The sequence below is a fragment of the Copadichromis virginalis genome, linkage group LG6, assembly GCF_057382275.1.
Source record: "Copadichromis virginalis isolate Kocher_CV1m ecotype Utaka linkage group LG6, C_Virginalis_male_GT1.1, whole genome shotgun sequence".
NCBI classification, from domain to species: domain Eukaryota; kingdom Metazoa; phylum Chordata; class Actinopteri; order Cichliformes; family Cichlidae; genus Copadichromis; species Copadichromis virginalis.
In genome coordinates this window covers 16,706,764-16,722,424 of record NC_140623.1, presented here as the reverse complement: position 1 = coordinate 16,722,424, position 15,661 = coordinate 16,706,764, and the positions used below count along the sequence as shown (strand labels likewise).

At 40.9% G+C, this 15,661-nt stretch overlaps 2 protein-coding genes across 2 annotated transcripts; one reads left to right on the top strand and one right to left on the bottom strand.

Moving 5' to 3' along the window:
• Positions 1–1,294: 1,294 nt before the first annotated feature.
• On the bottom strand, positions 1,295–2,547 carry clrn2 (clarin 2). The gene is made up of 3 exons (XM_085460873.1): positions 2,283–2,547; positions 1,689–1,868; positions 1,295–1,605 (listed from the first exon to the last, which is right to left on the bottom strand). The coding sequence occupies exons 1-3, from the start codon at positions 2,533–2,535 to the stop codon at positions 1,337–1,339; spliced, it is 702 nt and encodes a 233-aa protein (XP_085316999.1). The 5' UTR covers positions 2,536–2,547; the 3' UTR covers positions 1,295–1,336.
• A 1,420-nt stretch (positions 2,548–3,967) lies between these two features.
• On the top strand, positions 3,968–15,353 carry tapt1b (transmembrane anterior posterior transformation 1b). The gene is made up of 14 exons (XM_085458942.1): positions 3,968–4,171; positions 6,423–6,553; positions 6,652–6,770; positions 8,252–8,414; positions 8,519–8,654; positions 9,077–9,174; positions 9,272–9,341; positions 9,515–9,595; positions 9,788–9,897; positions 11,845–11,904; positions 12,777–12,845; positions 12,935–13,011; positions 13,105–13,277; positions 13,357–15,353. The coding sequence occupies exons 1-14, from the start codon at positions 4,000–4,002 to the stop codon at positions 13,608–13,610; spliced, it is 1,713 nt and encodes a 570-aa protein (XP_085315068.1). The 5' UTR covers positions 3,968–3,999; the 3' UTR covers positions 13,611–15,353.
• The last annotated feature ends 308 nt before the right edge of the window (positions 15,354–15,661 follow it).

Here is a 15,661-nt window from a genome sequence, read left to right as displayed (position 1 = left end):
TTAATCTTCCCAATGGGGTCATATTAGAAACTATTCTTGAGGGACAGTCCAGTAAATTAGAAAAAGTTCAAATTAATGTCAGGCCGCGTAAGAAACAGTCTCAGTTTCTCATGTGGCCTTCTTTGGGAAGATTGTCCACCCCTGCTGTAGACAATCTCTTAAGAAGAAAAACAAAGCTTTGGTGTCCAGAGAAGTCATAAACTAGTCACAAAAAAGTAAGCACTTGATGTTTAATGCTATCTTATATACAGACGCCTGAACACACGTTTCTATGAAGAAGGGAGAATGGATCTTGAAGACTCTGAAATAGTTCGACCTGCTGATGTAACATGAACTCTTTTTCAAAATAATTTTTTCACTTTTTTGCTAACAAACAACTTTTTTTGTCTTCATAGAAAGCTGCATAGGAAGACTTTACTTAAAAGCACTGTCCTTTATTTAAACACATCATACAATTATTTATTGCATCATCGGCTAAGAATCTCTCAAGCTCAGCATTTAAAACTTTTTAAAAATGAAATAAGTAAATTTTAAAAAGCATCAGAAAAGGACCTGACAGAGACCACGTACTTGAGACACTACTCTGTCTTTGTCAACACATAAATATGATTGGAAAATAATCATGTATTTGCAAACAATATGTAGATGATGAATGCGGTAAAAGGTGTAATTCAGGATGGACGCTCTGCAGCTTTTTCATTCATTCAGTCCATCTCTTCTATCTCGATGTCTGTCTCCTGCATGAACTGACTGACCAAGGAGAGTGAATCTTCTTCTAGTGTGAATGATTGACATAACTAATGTAACCCTCTATTCTCTTTTGCAGACATGTATTGCTGAGCTTTGAAGTGTCTGAATTAAATTCATGATGTACAAACATAGGATTACACATTAACACTTTATTTACACGACTATTTAAAAGAAAAATATATATATTTTCATACTGACTTTAGGATCTGTGCTGCACACTGCAGCACTCATTCAAAGTATGAGATTTGGCATGTTTACTTTTAAGCTTGACTTTTACTCTGAAAAATCAAATATAACAATGTATAAATCCATATGCATCAAAGCCAGATTTATACTAATACATTAGTCATTTCAAACAGCTGCATGATCATCAAGGTAAGGACGAATTTGCCTGGGCTTTGTATGTGAGTTAGGCGCCACTTTAGTCCCAACTTGTTAATTTATGTAGTTATGACTCCATAATTTTGGCTGTAATTAACCTAAAACTCAGTTACAGCTTCAAAGGAACAGGGCCCTGGCACTGTTTTGTTTTGACGGTTGGCGCTTGTCCATCATTAGTGATGAAAATGCTAAAAAACAATATTCTTCAGTACAGCAGGTCCACAGCAGAGACAGTCGGTTCTTCAGGTTTTTTGATCTCCGGTTTGGGCAGCTTGATACGACTCATCGCGACCACTCCACAGACAGCAAAGTGAGTTGCAATGCTGCCTACGCCGAGCCAGAAAGACCAGTCCAGACTGTCATCCAAGACAACGAGGACGAAGAGGTGCTCCCTAAAGTTTGCCACTCGCTCGGTCAGACTGTGGTGTCTGACAGCTGCCAGGAAGCACAGAACACCCAGGGCACCAAACAGAGCTGCAGACAGAGGAGCAGGCAAGTCAGGGAAAGGACAAGAAACAAAATGATGCATCATCTGAGACATACCAACCCGGACATACCAGCGATGAAGTTCCACAGATAGAGTCCCTTGTGCCCTTTGATGCTCTGGTATGGAACCTTGCGTGCGTTGTAAATGCAGAAAGACAGACTGACCAGCGCGAAACCCACAGCCACCAGCAGGAACAGGATCACCATCATGTGGAGGCCCCCGTTCAGTGTCCGCACAAGCTTTGGGAAAACTGGAGAGAGCAGAAAGAATCAAATACTGCATCTTGTCAGCTCTGTTGGACTGTATAAAAAGTAGAGCTGTAACCCTCTACATTATTATGTAAATTTGTGGATAGCAAACAAACTTAGATAATTTTAGTATTTTGTTTGCTACCCAAACCCTAAAATTTTGGTATATTCATTAAAATAAGGCCACACGCTGATTTTTGTGAGTGTAAAAGTGGTTTGAGTTCACAGAATCAGCTTCTTTGTAAGGCCTATGATCATATCTTAGTAAATGTTTTATACTCATGTCACAACTAAAAGAACAAAGTTTGAGTTCAGGGTGAACCCCCCTGTAAAAATAAACAAAAGTGATGCTCACGTGTTGTTCTACTCTAATGAGACAGCATCGGTGTAGTTTTAAAAGTCTGAAATCGTCTTACTGTAAATTTTGGACCGCCTGTTCCCGAGCCCGCACCTCTTGGTCTTTCCTCCCTGGAACAATCCGTAATAAATGCTCCCGATGAACTGGTCCAGCTCGGGATTTGACGCATTCACTATCTCCACCCCGGTTTTACAGAGGATCCGCCCGGTAACCCACCGCTCCGTGGATAAAGCCACCACCAAGAGGACCACCGAGCCGATACAGAGCGCCGAGGCCACCGAGAATGTTATCCGCTTCCACAGAGAAGGCATCTTACGAGCCCATGGTGCCCCGAGGCAGGAACCGCAGTGCGCGCTCGGCGATCACCATAAGTTTATCCCACAATTTAAAAAGAAAGAAAGAAAAAGAAAAGAAAAGAAAAAGCATCATAGTTGCTCCCACCGTTGTGTAGCATCAACGTGTCGCGTGTAGCTTTGACGTGTGAGTCACAAGGAAGGGGAAACTGAATCCATGGAGGTCAAAGTGATCCCTCGCCGGGAGAAACTCTATCCGTGCTGCGCGCTTGGTTTCTGCTCTCTCTCTGTCTCTCTCCCTATTTTCACTCTCCTCTTTATTCATGGGATTAATTAACCTTTGTTGCTCGGCTTTTGCATGCAGACATCTAAGCGGTGACCTATAATTCTGGTTACAGCTTTAAAAATCATGTACCAGTGCTTAATTATGACAGATGTGGTTCGTTATGTCCCAGAGCCTGAAGGTCAGCGTGGACTATTAGCTACCACCAGGGTTTATTGGTCCCCATCTTTGTGTTTCGACCTCTTACCTTCAAGGCATTGCTGAAATTAAGAAGACATAAAGACTTGATGACTTTGACCTTTGACTTCCAAATATTAAATTGTTTGTGGTCCAAGTGTATGCTTTTGGCAAATTTGAAGAAATTTCTTCAAGATGAGATGTGTTCAAAACCGAAGATTGTAGATCTACTGTTGATCTACTGGTTACATCCAAGGTACGCAGAAGAGCATCTCTGAACACAAACCAGATGGTCTAGAGCAGCAGAAGACTGCACCAGGGGCTTTTCTGTCCGGAAAGTCACATGGGCTCACCAAAACTGCACAACAGGAGATTAGAAAAGGTTGCCTTGTTTCATGGGTTTTGATTTCTGCTGTGACATCAAGATGGCAGGGTCCGAAATGGGCATAAAAGACATGAAAGCATGAATTCATCCTGCCTTGTGTCACCTTCTTGCTAGTGGTGTAATGGTCCGCCAGAGTCCGCCTTCAAAGTAAAAGTTGTGTCTCTTGAGATGTGTTGGCTGCAGCGATATATAAGAAGAGCAGAACCACGCAAATCAGCAAATTCCTTAAATATTGAACACATTTGTGTGTGTGTTTCTGTTACTTTCACACAACTAATTGCCTAATTGCCTATAGGTGCAATTGGAAAAGGGTTATGATGATAGTGAATCTATTGCATACACGGTAATAAAAACTCAATCAGCTTTGTATGTTTTATTTTGTTCATTCACAGTCTTTCTCAGTTGAATAGGTTATAATGAAACGTAAGCTGATAGTTGTGTCATTTTATACAGTCTTTTTAATGTTTTTAGCTTCGTGGGATTATAAACTGAGAAAGGGGAAAAATAAATAATGTGCGGCAAATAATCTCAGGGCTTTGGCGACATCTGCCGGTGAGTTGAACAACCTGCAGTGCGTGATGACGTCTGACCGTCAGTTTCCCAGGCAGCAGCGGCCTGAAACTTTCGTTTGGCGAAGATGGCGGAGGCGCTGTCGACAGGTCTGGGTGAAGAGAAGGAGAAGGAGGACAGCGAGAGGGAGAAGAAGGCTGCCACAGCGGGGAAGAATAAGGAGAAAGACGGAGTCACGGAGACGCTGGGATTTAACGATAAAAATGGCGCTAGCAGGGGAAAGAAGAGCAACCTGTCAGGTGAGAGCTAGCTTCGTTTCCACAGGCGCTGACTCCCAGTTTGACAGCGCTAGCTAGCAGCTGAGATAATTATTGTTTACGGCGGCTGTAGGGTGTTTTTTGTAGAGTTTCTCGAGAAGGCATGTAAAATATCAACTGAGCTTCTGCAGCTTATCGGGGCTTGCTCCGAGTTTGCACATGTTGTGGGGATGTAGCTGCAGGCAGCCTCAGCAGCTGTTTGTGAGAAACTGAGCTGGAGTAAAGTAACGAGCAGGTGGCACAATTGTGTGATATGCATCCAAATTAAACCTAGCAGGAGGATTTCTGACTGTTAGTAAGACAGCAGTACTGCATGTGATCATGCAGAAAGTCCAGGTCAGCCAGTTGGCTTCTCGTGCGGTTTGGTTCTCTGCACAGGCGCACTCGGATGAGTCGGTGGACACCGTGTGAGCCATAGGTGCACAGACACCCGTGTTGACTTGAAAGATTGCTCAACGTAATGCTTACGGCAATCATTTTTGACCCAGTTGCAAGAAGAAGAAAAAAAGGCCATGTGTTTTCAGATGATTGGCAACATAAATTGTTGTGGTTTATTCTAGTAAGATTTGTTTATTAGAAAGCGTGTACATCCCTTCCATAAAGCTCAGCTGTTTCTAAATTTTATACACTTTTCTTTCTCTGTGAATTCAGAAGGTGCACTCGCGGTCTTCTTATGTATATACTCAATATTGCTATTTTTAATGCAACTGGATAAAGATTTTTTTGACCATTCTTGGTTGCTAAACACCTACATATTTTGAACTCTGCTCCTTTTGTTCAGAAAATAAACTTTATCTATAAAGCTCCCCCAGAGCTGGAAAAAAATACAGTACTGTTTGAGCCCTTTTCATATTTGCTTCACATCAAACACTTTTTAATATTGGTCTTAGTTCACGAGAGTAAGTACAACATGCATTTTAAATTATGATTTCATTCAGTAAGGGAAAAACACTATTCAAACCTACGTGTCCTTGTGTGAAAAAATAATTCCCCTCTAAACCTGATGGCTGCGTCACCCTTGATAACACTGCAAGAACTGCAGTCAGGCGTTTGCGATAGCTGGCAAGTGCTCCAAGTGCTCTTGAGCTTCAGGGCACTGACTGCCAGACATTCTCCTCCAGGATGTTTTGGTAAAGAGCAGAATTCATGTTTCCTTTTACCCCAGCAAGTCTTCCAGGTCCTGAAGGAGCAAAGTAACCCCAGACCATCACACTACCACCACCATGTTTTATCCAGTCTCTTCTTTTTTTATTGTTGAATCATGAACTCTGACTTTAATTGAGCCAAGTGAGGCTTGCAGTTCTTCAGATATTGTTCAGGTTCTTTTGTGACTTCATAGATGAGCCGTCGATCAGCTCTCGGAGTAATATTGGTTGGCTGCCCACTCCTGGGAAGGTTCACCACTGGTTCAAGTTTTCTCCATTTGTGGATAATGGCTCTCACCATGCCTCTGTGGAGTCCCAAAGCTTTAGAAATGGCTTTGTATCCCTTTCCAGACTGCTAGATGTCAAAGACTTTGTTTCTCAGCTCTTCTTGAGTTCACGCATATAAAATATCGTTACCATAGGTTAAATTGCACTGATTTAGAAGTCAGATTAAATACCTAAATAAAAGCACTGGATGTTAATGAATGCTAATGATAGTCCATTTTAATACTAATGAAGAGGACTTCTTTTTTATTATTGGATTTATCCAAATAAAGGGAACAAAATATGCTATGAGTACTTGAAAAACCAGATGACTCTGAACAGAATACTGAGTATGCATTGTCATTATATAATGTAAAAAAGGAGCCTAATATTTAAAAAAAAGAAAAGAAAAAAAGAACATAGTATAAGGTCTAAAGCCGCTTCAAACATGTAAGTGAAATAAAAAAAGTTGATATAAAACCAAGTGACCAGAACAGCTTTAACTTTCCAAACCTTAACACCTTTGGGATGAACTGGAGTTCCTACCAGGCCTGATCGAACCACGAGTGGCCAACCTCACTAATACTCTTGTGGCTAAATGGGAACAAATCCCTTCGTTCATGTTTCTAAGCTTCAGCAGAGGAGTTTAGACGGTTCCAGCAGCAGATTAGCTCGAGTAGTTTTGGTTTTAGTGTAGCCAGTTCTCATCTGATGGAATTTACCATTAAGTAAGGACTCCTCTATGTGTGCTGTGTTGATAGTGTTGTTTGTGATAGATTCAAAACACAGTAAAAATAATAATTTATTCCTGTCTGTATCTGTAGACCTGTCTCTGGTCAGATTCATAACTACTGAGCTCACCAGAGGTTACTTCCTAGAACACAACGAGGCCAAATACACCGAGCGCAGAGAGAGGGTCTACACATGCCTCCGCATCCCCAAAGAACTGGAGAAGGTGAACACACTGTACACCCCCACACTTAAAGAAAAAAAATGAAATGAAATAAACACAGTTGTAATAAATGTATTTCTCCCCTCTCTTCCTGTTTTCAGCTGATGACATTCGGCTTCTTCCTCTGTCTGGACGCCTTCCTCTATGTGTTTACGCTGTTGCCCCTCAGGGTGATTCTGGCCCTGTTGCGACTCTTCACAGTGCCATGTTGTGGTCTCAGGTAACGTATAAGTATTAGAGTACATTTTATTATATATATAAGTATTAAAGTACATTTCCTTAACCCATCATTTGTTATTAACAGGGAATATTTTGATACATGTGCTTCTCATCAGTACAACTCCACCATCATTAAAAGTATATTTGCATAGATTGTGTTAGATGTCATTTATGTACGAGGTACAAATGTTATGATTATCAGGTCCTGCGAAGTATAATGTTGGAGTAGAGCCTCAGCTCTTCATCAGTGATTTTTCTGTCTTCAAAATTGGTTAGTAAAACATAAGAAATCAGAGAATAATAGAGCAAAACAAAGTCGAAATGTCAGGCTCGACCTAGTCATTGCTGTCATGATGTTGTAAAAAAAAAGCAAACTCTGGCTATTTACATTTACTGATTTGCAGCAATTTGAGCAAGATGAATAAAATAAAGAAAAAGTTGTTTACTTTATTTACAGTCTCACTAGTTTCTTGTTTACCTGTTGTCACTGTGAGTGCACCTGCTCTCACAGATGTGGAGTAATAATAGACTCTGAATCCTGCTGTGCAATAAAAGCGTCCCAACAAGCATTACATCAGTAAACTGAACATAATGGGAGTGAGAGCAAATGGGAGGGAGACGCCGACATGGAAACCATCATGTTCGTCGGGGATTTTCAATCATGTCACCTAACTTGACCACAGTTTGCAGTTTAATAATAAACTTCTATCAACATAAAAATTAAAGCTGTTGATATGGTAAAGTTGACATACCTATAAAATGCAAAACCTTTGCCCCTATATTCCCTCGGTTATGATTGCTTTTGCATTAGGAGCTGGTTCACTGATGCTGATGTGTGACAAAGTAAACAGAAAAATGCTGAACATATTGGCCCCATTCGTCTGCTCATTGTCACCGACACCCAGTCTGGCTTTCTGAGTCAGGATTGGGCTGATATACACTCCATGTATTAGGCAGGTGCATCCCTTATTAGTCCTTTGTTGATCAGTACTAATATTACACTGTTAATCAGTTTGATTACAGTCACTTAATTTTTTGTGTTGCGTTGTGAGCACCTTTTCCAAAATCTGCATAACTTGTGATATGTACAGCGTAGGCAACATGACCCATATTTAGAGCTTCCCTGCTTTCCTCAAATCCAGAATTCTTTTTAGAAACTGTAAAGAATCAAATTGTGGTTCATTGAGGGGAGAAAAAAAAATAAAAATAAAAAAATATATATATATATATATATATATATATATATATATATATGAAAGTAAAAATACAAATAAAACAGGTGCAAGGAATAAATATGTTCTGCAGTCCCACTTTAAAGGGGGCTCTATCACCCTGGGCGAGGTCTTTGTCTGAGGCAGTGCAATGTTATTATTGACCTCCAGGGGGCAGCAGAGCTCTGAGGCAACAGCCAACTATGCTGTTCTGTTCTGGTGATTTTCTTGTGAACATTTTCCTTGTCTGTGACGTTTGTGTGTTATTTAGCGGCTCCCGCTTGCTTCAGCCAGCCCAGGTGTGCGACGTACTCAAAGGCTTTATTATGGTGCTGTGTTACTCAATGATGAGCTACGTGGATTACGCCATGATGTACCATCTCATCAGAGGACAGTCTGTCATCAAACTATACATCATCTACAACATGTTAGAGGTACACTGTGTAATCTTCCTCAGTGGCCAGTTCAGTATCTAATGACACTGCACCACACATTGACTAGCTCTCCCCCGTCATCCTTCCCTTCCCTGTGTCGTCAGGTGGCGGACCGCCTGTTCTCATCATTTGGCCAAGACATACTGGACGCTCTGTACTGGACCGCCACAGAACCCAAGGAGAAGAAGAGAGCGCATATTGGCGTGATTCCTCACTTCCTCATGGCTGTTCTCTACGTCTGTATCCTCAAAAACATCACTGATATTAAAACGGTTAAAAGTTAGTCAGTTTAAAGTTGATTTGCAACATTAATCAGTTTTATCGTTCAGCAAAATGTTTTCCTGAAGTGTATTTAAAACAAATGAAATTAAAAGCTTAAATTCAGATTTTGAAACTGATAGAAAAAGGCCACATTAGAGGCAAAAGGAAAGACCTGGAAGAATAAATGCCCCCAGTGATCCCAAACAAGCGTTATTCATCACTCTGCTATTTAATCTTCCCAGTCTTCAACTTTTTTCATAAACCAAACAGTCAATCAAAGTTGAAGTAATCAGCAGCAGCAAATCTAACAGCTGTACTTCAGACTAGTAGGGAACATAAAGTCATTGCGTCAGTATTATTACAGTGCAGAAAATGTGTGTTTTTCCTCAATATGTATCCAGTTCTTCATGCCATCCTCATCATGGTTCAGGCCACAACTCTCAATGTAGCTTTCAACTCCCACAACAAGTCCTTGCTCACCATTATGATGTCAAACAACGTGAGTTTTATGCACAGACATATTACCCCGTTTAAAACATGCGGCATCTCCAGTTCAGTCCTGATGTTTTTATGTTGGGTTTTTCTTTTTTCTGCAGTTTGTTGAGATCAAAGGGAGTGTATTTAAGAAGTTTGAAAAGAACAACCTTTTCCAGATGTCAAACAGTGGTAAGTGGTGGTAAAACAGCTGGCTACGTTCCACAAAAATCAAAATTTTTGAATACTTTGTGCCTCCTCCTCTCAGTATGATTATTTAATACAAGGTAAATATGTGGAATCGAGCTCAACTGCAGTGAGCACAAAGTAGGTTAATCCTGGATTGATTTGTTTGTTTCCCATAGACATAAAAGAGAGGTTCACCAACTACATCCTCCTGCTCATCGTCTGTCTGAGAAACATGGAGCAGTTTTCATGGAATGCCGGTAACCTAATACAAAGCTTTGCAAAGAGTACTGAAAGCTATACAGCTGCATACAGATGTGCTTTATCATAGTACCCCGATTAGGTTCATAATCGGGTCTTTTCACTCTTGCTAAGTAGCTCACTGTTTTCTTTTACTACTAATACTAGATTAAATAATTATACTGATTAGATTTCAATGTGTTTGTTGTCAGACCACTTGTGGGTGCTGTTTCCTGATGTAGTCATGGTGATAGCCTCAGAGGTTGCCGTGGATGTTGTCAAGCACGCCTTTATCACCAAATTCAATGACATCAGTGCTGATGTAAGTCCTTTCTCTGTACGTTTGACGGTTTATTAACTTGGTTAAAGTGCAGTTGAGTGTTTGGCAACTAGAGGAGAAACACATTAGTTAGAACTATTGAACTATTCTATCATGTTCACCCAACAGCAATTCAGTACAATGAGAAACACAGTTTAAATCAGATAAAATAAATCTGTTAGTTAGAATGAACATCTGACAGTCTTAGCAAGCTCCGATGTGGAAAAACTTGGAATAAATCACCATAAAATGGGAAATAAGCTTAAAAGATTATTAATACAATTAAAATTGTGGACAGTTGTCTATCAGCTTCAACACAGTTCAGATATTTGTGTGGAAAAGATTAGTGGGGAGTGTCACTATTCTAGGTATAAAAAACATTTTAATGGGATATTTTCTCATTTATGTCTTAGATCTATTACTTTCTACATTTGGATGTGCTTTTGCGCATATAAGCACATCTAAATATTGGTATAGTGTCACCATGTATCAGCTGAACTTAGAAATGGGCTGCAGTTTTATTTATATATTCTTGGCATCATTAAACATCTGCTGCAGTGTACAGAGAAAAACCAGTGCACTATGATAATTAAGTTTTAGAGCTTCTTTTTCCTCAGTTATGGGCATTTCTCTTCAAAGGACGTCAGGGATCTTTTGGAAAACGTGTCATACCTGTGAGGTTAGATTTAGTATATGGGGAGTACAGACACAGCCTCGCAGATGGCCAGTTTAACCTGACACAAGGTTTCTCCAGGCAGTAACTGGGGATATGAAGGGGTTGGACCTGTGACACCATGGTCAGTACAACCTGTATATTACTTAACATCAGAGAGAATCTGTGCTTTGACAATAGTTGCATCAGAAAAGAAAGCCAACTAAGCGGTCAACAAAACAAATTTGAGAGTAATGTGCAGAATTTCAGTTGTATATGCAGGAAAAATGCTTACAGTGAGTAATGTAATGATGCCACACTAACAGGCTAACACGCATAGCAGCAACTAAGTTTGATCTGCTCTATTTTAGATTTGATATATGGTCCTATGGCAAGAGCTTAGTTTAATGCACACTGATCCAAGTGAAAATGCTTCCACTGTTTTCAATTGAAGAAACAAACTTCACCATTCAAACAGTGTAACCCATTTTACAATGTTGTGATCTCACAGCAAAACTAACAGCAGTGATAGAAATTACTTTAAGGAACTGAAATGATGGTGCATATTTTTCTGTCATGTTTAGGGTTATATACATGTTAAATCTAGTTTTGTGTTTCAAAACATAATAGGTAAAATATTTAGTATTTACCATATGGACCTCAAATTAAGATGATCTAGAACAATAACAGGATTAGAGTTCTGGTCACTTGACCCATATAAAATATGTTATATTGTAGTATTTCATGATTTACAAATCTGTGTATTTTCACTTTGTTGGTCTCTTTAACACTATTGTTATACTGTTAGAGAATCATCCACCTGCAAGAGAAACCGTCAGCAGGCCCATTTTTTCCTTATCAATTTCTCACTTCCTTCCCTCATGAGTCGCCTTTCTCTTTGATTTTCCTCCAACGAGTTGTAACTATGCTTATGTAACAGAAAGCAGCCCCACAGGAAGGGATTAACCCCTTTATCCCCAAACTGTCAAACCTAATCACACAAACCTCACTCACATTGTAAGTGTTCAAGTACCTGTGAGTCCATACTAATCCACGTTTAATCCGCACACACACATTTTTGCTTCTTTTCGGCTTCATGAATTTACCTTTACTGTGCTTTCACGTCGCATTCATGCACCACAGTAAAGAACAAGCAGGTAAACCAATTATGAGACTTGCAGTAAACAAGTTAACATTTGTTACGTCACCACGACAAGGCAGGCGCTCTACTCAGTAGCTTATTTGTTTTATATTTTGATGTTTCTCTTGTATCGGTTGACACGTTGCCTCTGTCTCAGGTATACGGGGAATACAGAGCCAGCCTCGCCTTTGACCTAGTCAGCAGTCGGCAGAAAAATGTGAGTGAAGCGGCTCAAATCACAGTAATTTAGGAAAATACAAATAAAAGGACAAGGTGCTGTTTGTGTTTTCTCTAATGAAAGACAACATTTTCTTCTGTATGACACTACATATCATCTTATTTCCTCTTTTTTTATTATATATACTAGTCCAAAAACAAAAGGCAGGTTAGCGTTTTGAATAGATTTCATAAACCCTCACTATAATACAAGGTATGGCCTGGACTGCATATTCAGTGCCTGAGTAAGTTGAGGGATGTCTCTCCATTCCTGAGTGCAGGCTGCAGCTGTGCACTGCTTACTTGTTGCGGCTGCCTCTCATGAATTTCAACACAGCATGTCCCCGGCATGCTCAGTAGGAGACCTTTTGGGACTAAATCCTGACTGGCGCCAGGACATGCTCCTGATCTACTGGCCACTGTGTGCCGGTAACAGCTGTAGGGTGGGTTGCTGCCGCAAGAATGGCACCGGTGCAGGTTGGGGCGCCTCATCTTGGTACCTCTGTCCGGTCACATTTCCACCACACTCAGAAGAGCTCAGACATGCGTGCCAGCATCCACCATTGCCAGTAGCCCTGCCTCATACACCTTGATTCAGTTGCAGCATGATACACTGATGACGGTGTTGTGCATATGTCCTTTTCTGTTATTGCTATTCACCTCTGATCATAACATCTGATAATTATTGATTCTGATCCATCAGTCGGTGAGTAACGTTTAAACAGTGAATGAGGAACGTGTTGAAAGCACATCCAGCAGTTTTTCCTGATTTTTAGCTTATGATTTCATTAAAAGAATGGACTGAGTTATCCATGAGTAAAACTGTGCTGCTTGTTGATGTTTTACATAACAATGTGTTAACTGTGTCTCCAGGCGTACACAGACTACAGTGACTCAGTATCCAGGAGAATGGGCTTCATCCCGCTTCCTTTAGCGCTGCTGGTCAGTCGTTCTTTCACAGGATGGCTTTTGATATTGAGATGTTTGCTCCCACGTTTGCTTGCTTATAAATGTGACGATGTTTTTTTCAGCTGATCAGAGTGGTGACCAGCTCAGTGAAGATCCAGGGGTCGCTCTCGTTTATGTGTGTGCTGCTGTTTTACTTGGGGTAATTGGCCAACATGTCTTCATCATTTTTGATTATTTTCTTGACACTGTTTGTTTTCATGTTCACGTGACTTTTGCCTGTCTGTGTGAGCAGGATGATCACTCTGAAGGTTCTCAACAGTATCGTTCTCCTGGGAACTTCCTGTGTGTTTGTCAAAGAGGCCAATATGGAGGAAAAGCTCTTTAACCCTCCGCCTTCTGTCGCCTCCAGCCGTGCAAACTCTAGAGCTCACCGGACAAAACATGTTCACGTTTCACCGCAGCAAGGTAGCTCAGTCACTCTGTCTCACTGTCTCTTTTCCTGAGTTTAACTGCTGCTAAAAACTCTTAACTTGCTTTATAACAGAATCCACAGCTGACAAAGGAGAAACTTCTCTGCCGTCAGACATCTGTCAGCCCACCAACACAGCAGAAAACGCTGCCCCCTCCTTCCCGAAGAGTGACTCAGACACATTCCTGACGACTCCTGACGAGGAGGACGATGACAAAATCATCAACGCTGACACGGGACTGGAAGGAGGCGGACTTGCACACCGACCACCAAAGAAAGACCTGCTGGAGATAGATCGCTTCACCATCTGTGGCAACCGAATAGACTGAAGGACCAGTGTAGCAATCCTGGCAACACTACAGGGTTCAGGGATCAGACATGGGTCATGGAGCATGCTCAGACCGTACTTACTTTTGTGCACCTGACCCCTCAAGTATTTATTTATTTATTGACTGACAAAACCAGCAAAGGCATAAAGCTGTTACTACAAGCATCCGAGGTGGCATCAGACGTTTCCAGCTGGTACTGCGTGTGTCTGATGAGCCAAGCGGGCTCTGGCACTGGGTCAGAGGCCTGGCGGTGACACACTCGCTGATGAAGACAGCATGTAAAACACGGGAGGAGCAGACTACAGAGAGAAATCTGCGTATGTCAAATCACGTGTGTTCAGAAGCACAATCAGTAAGAAGCTGTTTTTAGAAAGAACAAAAGTTTTTACTAGTTTTTTTTAATTATTCCAAAAAAAAACGGCTGATGATATTTGAAATGAAGTTTTTATGACAGGTTTCAAATCTTTTTTCTAAATTGAATCACAATCACATGGAAGGATTCAAATCATGAAGTTATTCTGCAGACAGAAGCTCTAACACACACACACAGAGGTTGATCTGAGGTGATGAGGTGAGTTGCAGTCCCAGCAGGTTAAATATGGCAGCAGTGACACTAAGAATGGCTTTGCTTGGCTGCATCAGCTTCAGTTGTAATGTTTGGTTTGGTAACTTAAGAGATATAAAAAGTTGGAAGGCTTAATGTCATTTGTGTTGGTATTACCTTAAAGCACTGAGATGATGGTGCAGATTTGTATTTATTTTGAGATGGCCTACCAGGCCTGACAGGTGTGACTTATTTATGTGCTTAATTTGTACCTTTTTCATTGAAGCATGTGGCCTACAGATAATAGTGGCGACACATCACAGCCATATAACATTTTCTTCTGTTTGCTTTTTGATGTTGGAAACTGATCTGACATGTTTTCTCATTCCTCGCTATCTGAGTGAGAGTGGATGTGAAAATCACATGAAATGCTTCATTGTATGCTGATTTCTTCATAATCCAGGCCAAAACTAGCTTGTCAATGAACAAAGTGCAGGTTTTCTGTGTTGAAGCTAGTTTATATCTTTTTATGCAAAACGATGGATTAAGATTTTTCTGGGGAAGGAAGTAAAGAGTTATTACAAGGATGGGTTCTGGCTGCGTGGAAAGAGAATTGCAACTTGGACTTGCTACATCTTTGACTCAAAGGTCTGAGCAGGAGGAACGCAGGACTAAAAACTGATCAGGCACAGTTCGGTCCTTAATTTGCTGGACAGTGACACAGTTTTTGTAGTTTGAGTGGATTTAAATCAAACAGTGAAGATGTGACTGAAGTGCAGACTTCAAACCTCAGTTCAAGGGGATTTACAAAAATGATCCATTAACTGTTTGGGAATTAGAGACATTTTTATGCAATACTTATACAAATTATAGACCCAACTGTTGAACAAGATTTTTTATCTTAACTGAGACCAGTGAGGGTCCATGAGGGGCACAGCCAGGGGCCAAGTCCAGTCTCACTACAGGATCATGGTCCGTACAGTGGAAAAAAATAGCTGTATACTGCTGGAAGGAGGAGTGTGAATGCAGCATTAGTGTGTGTGTGTGTCATATGTGAGGTATTTTTCAGCATGTGGATGGATCTCTACCTAAAAACGGACAGTGTATGAGTTTTTTTTTTTTCTCTTCCATGTACAGCTCATTCGTGTAATGTATCTCCTTACGTGGTAGAAGGAGAATAAAACAAGACTGTTTTGTAAGTTTCTGGTGTGATTTTGTGTGTGCGCGCATGCTTTTCAGTGAAAGGAGTCGATGCCCTCCCTGTTAACCAGGCAAACACTGCAGCCCACTGTTCCCCTTGAATGGACATTTAGAGGGGGTGTATGTCATCACACACAGGGGTAGGGTGGGGGCTTTTTGCCAAAGGTCCAGCTCACATAAATGGTCTGGCTACACGACATCCCTGATTGTGTCGACATATTTCAGGTTTTTCCACATTTAACCCATCCGGTGCCACATAAAAGCTGCATGTGAGATGAGAGAGGACGAAAGAGAGCACTTACTCATG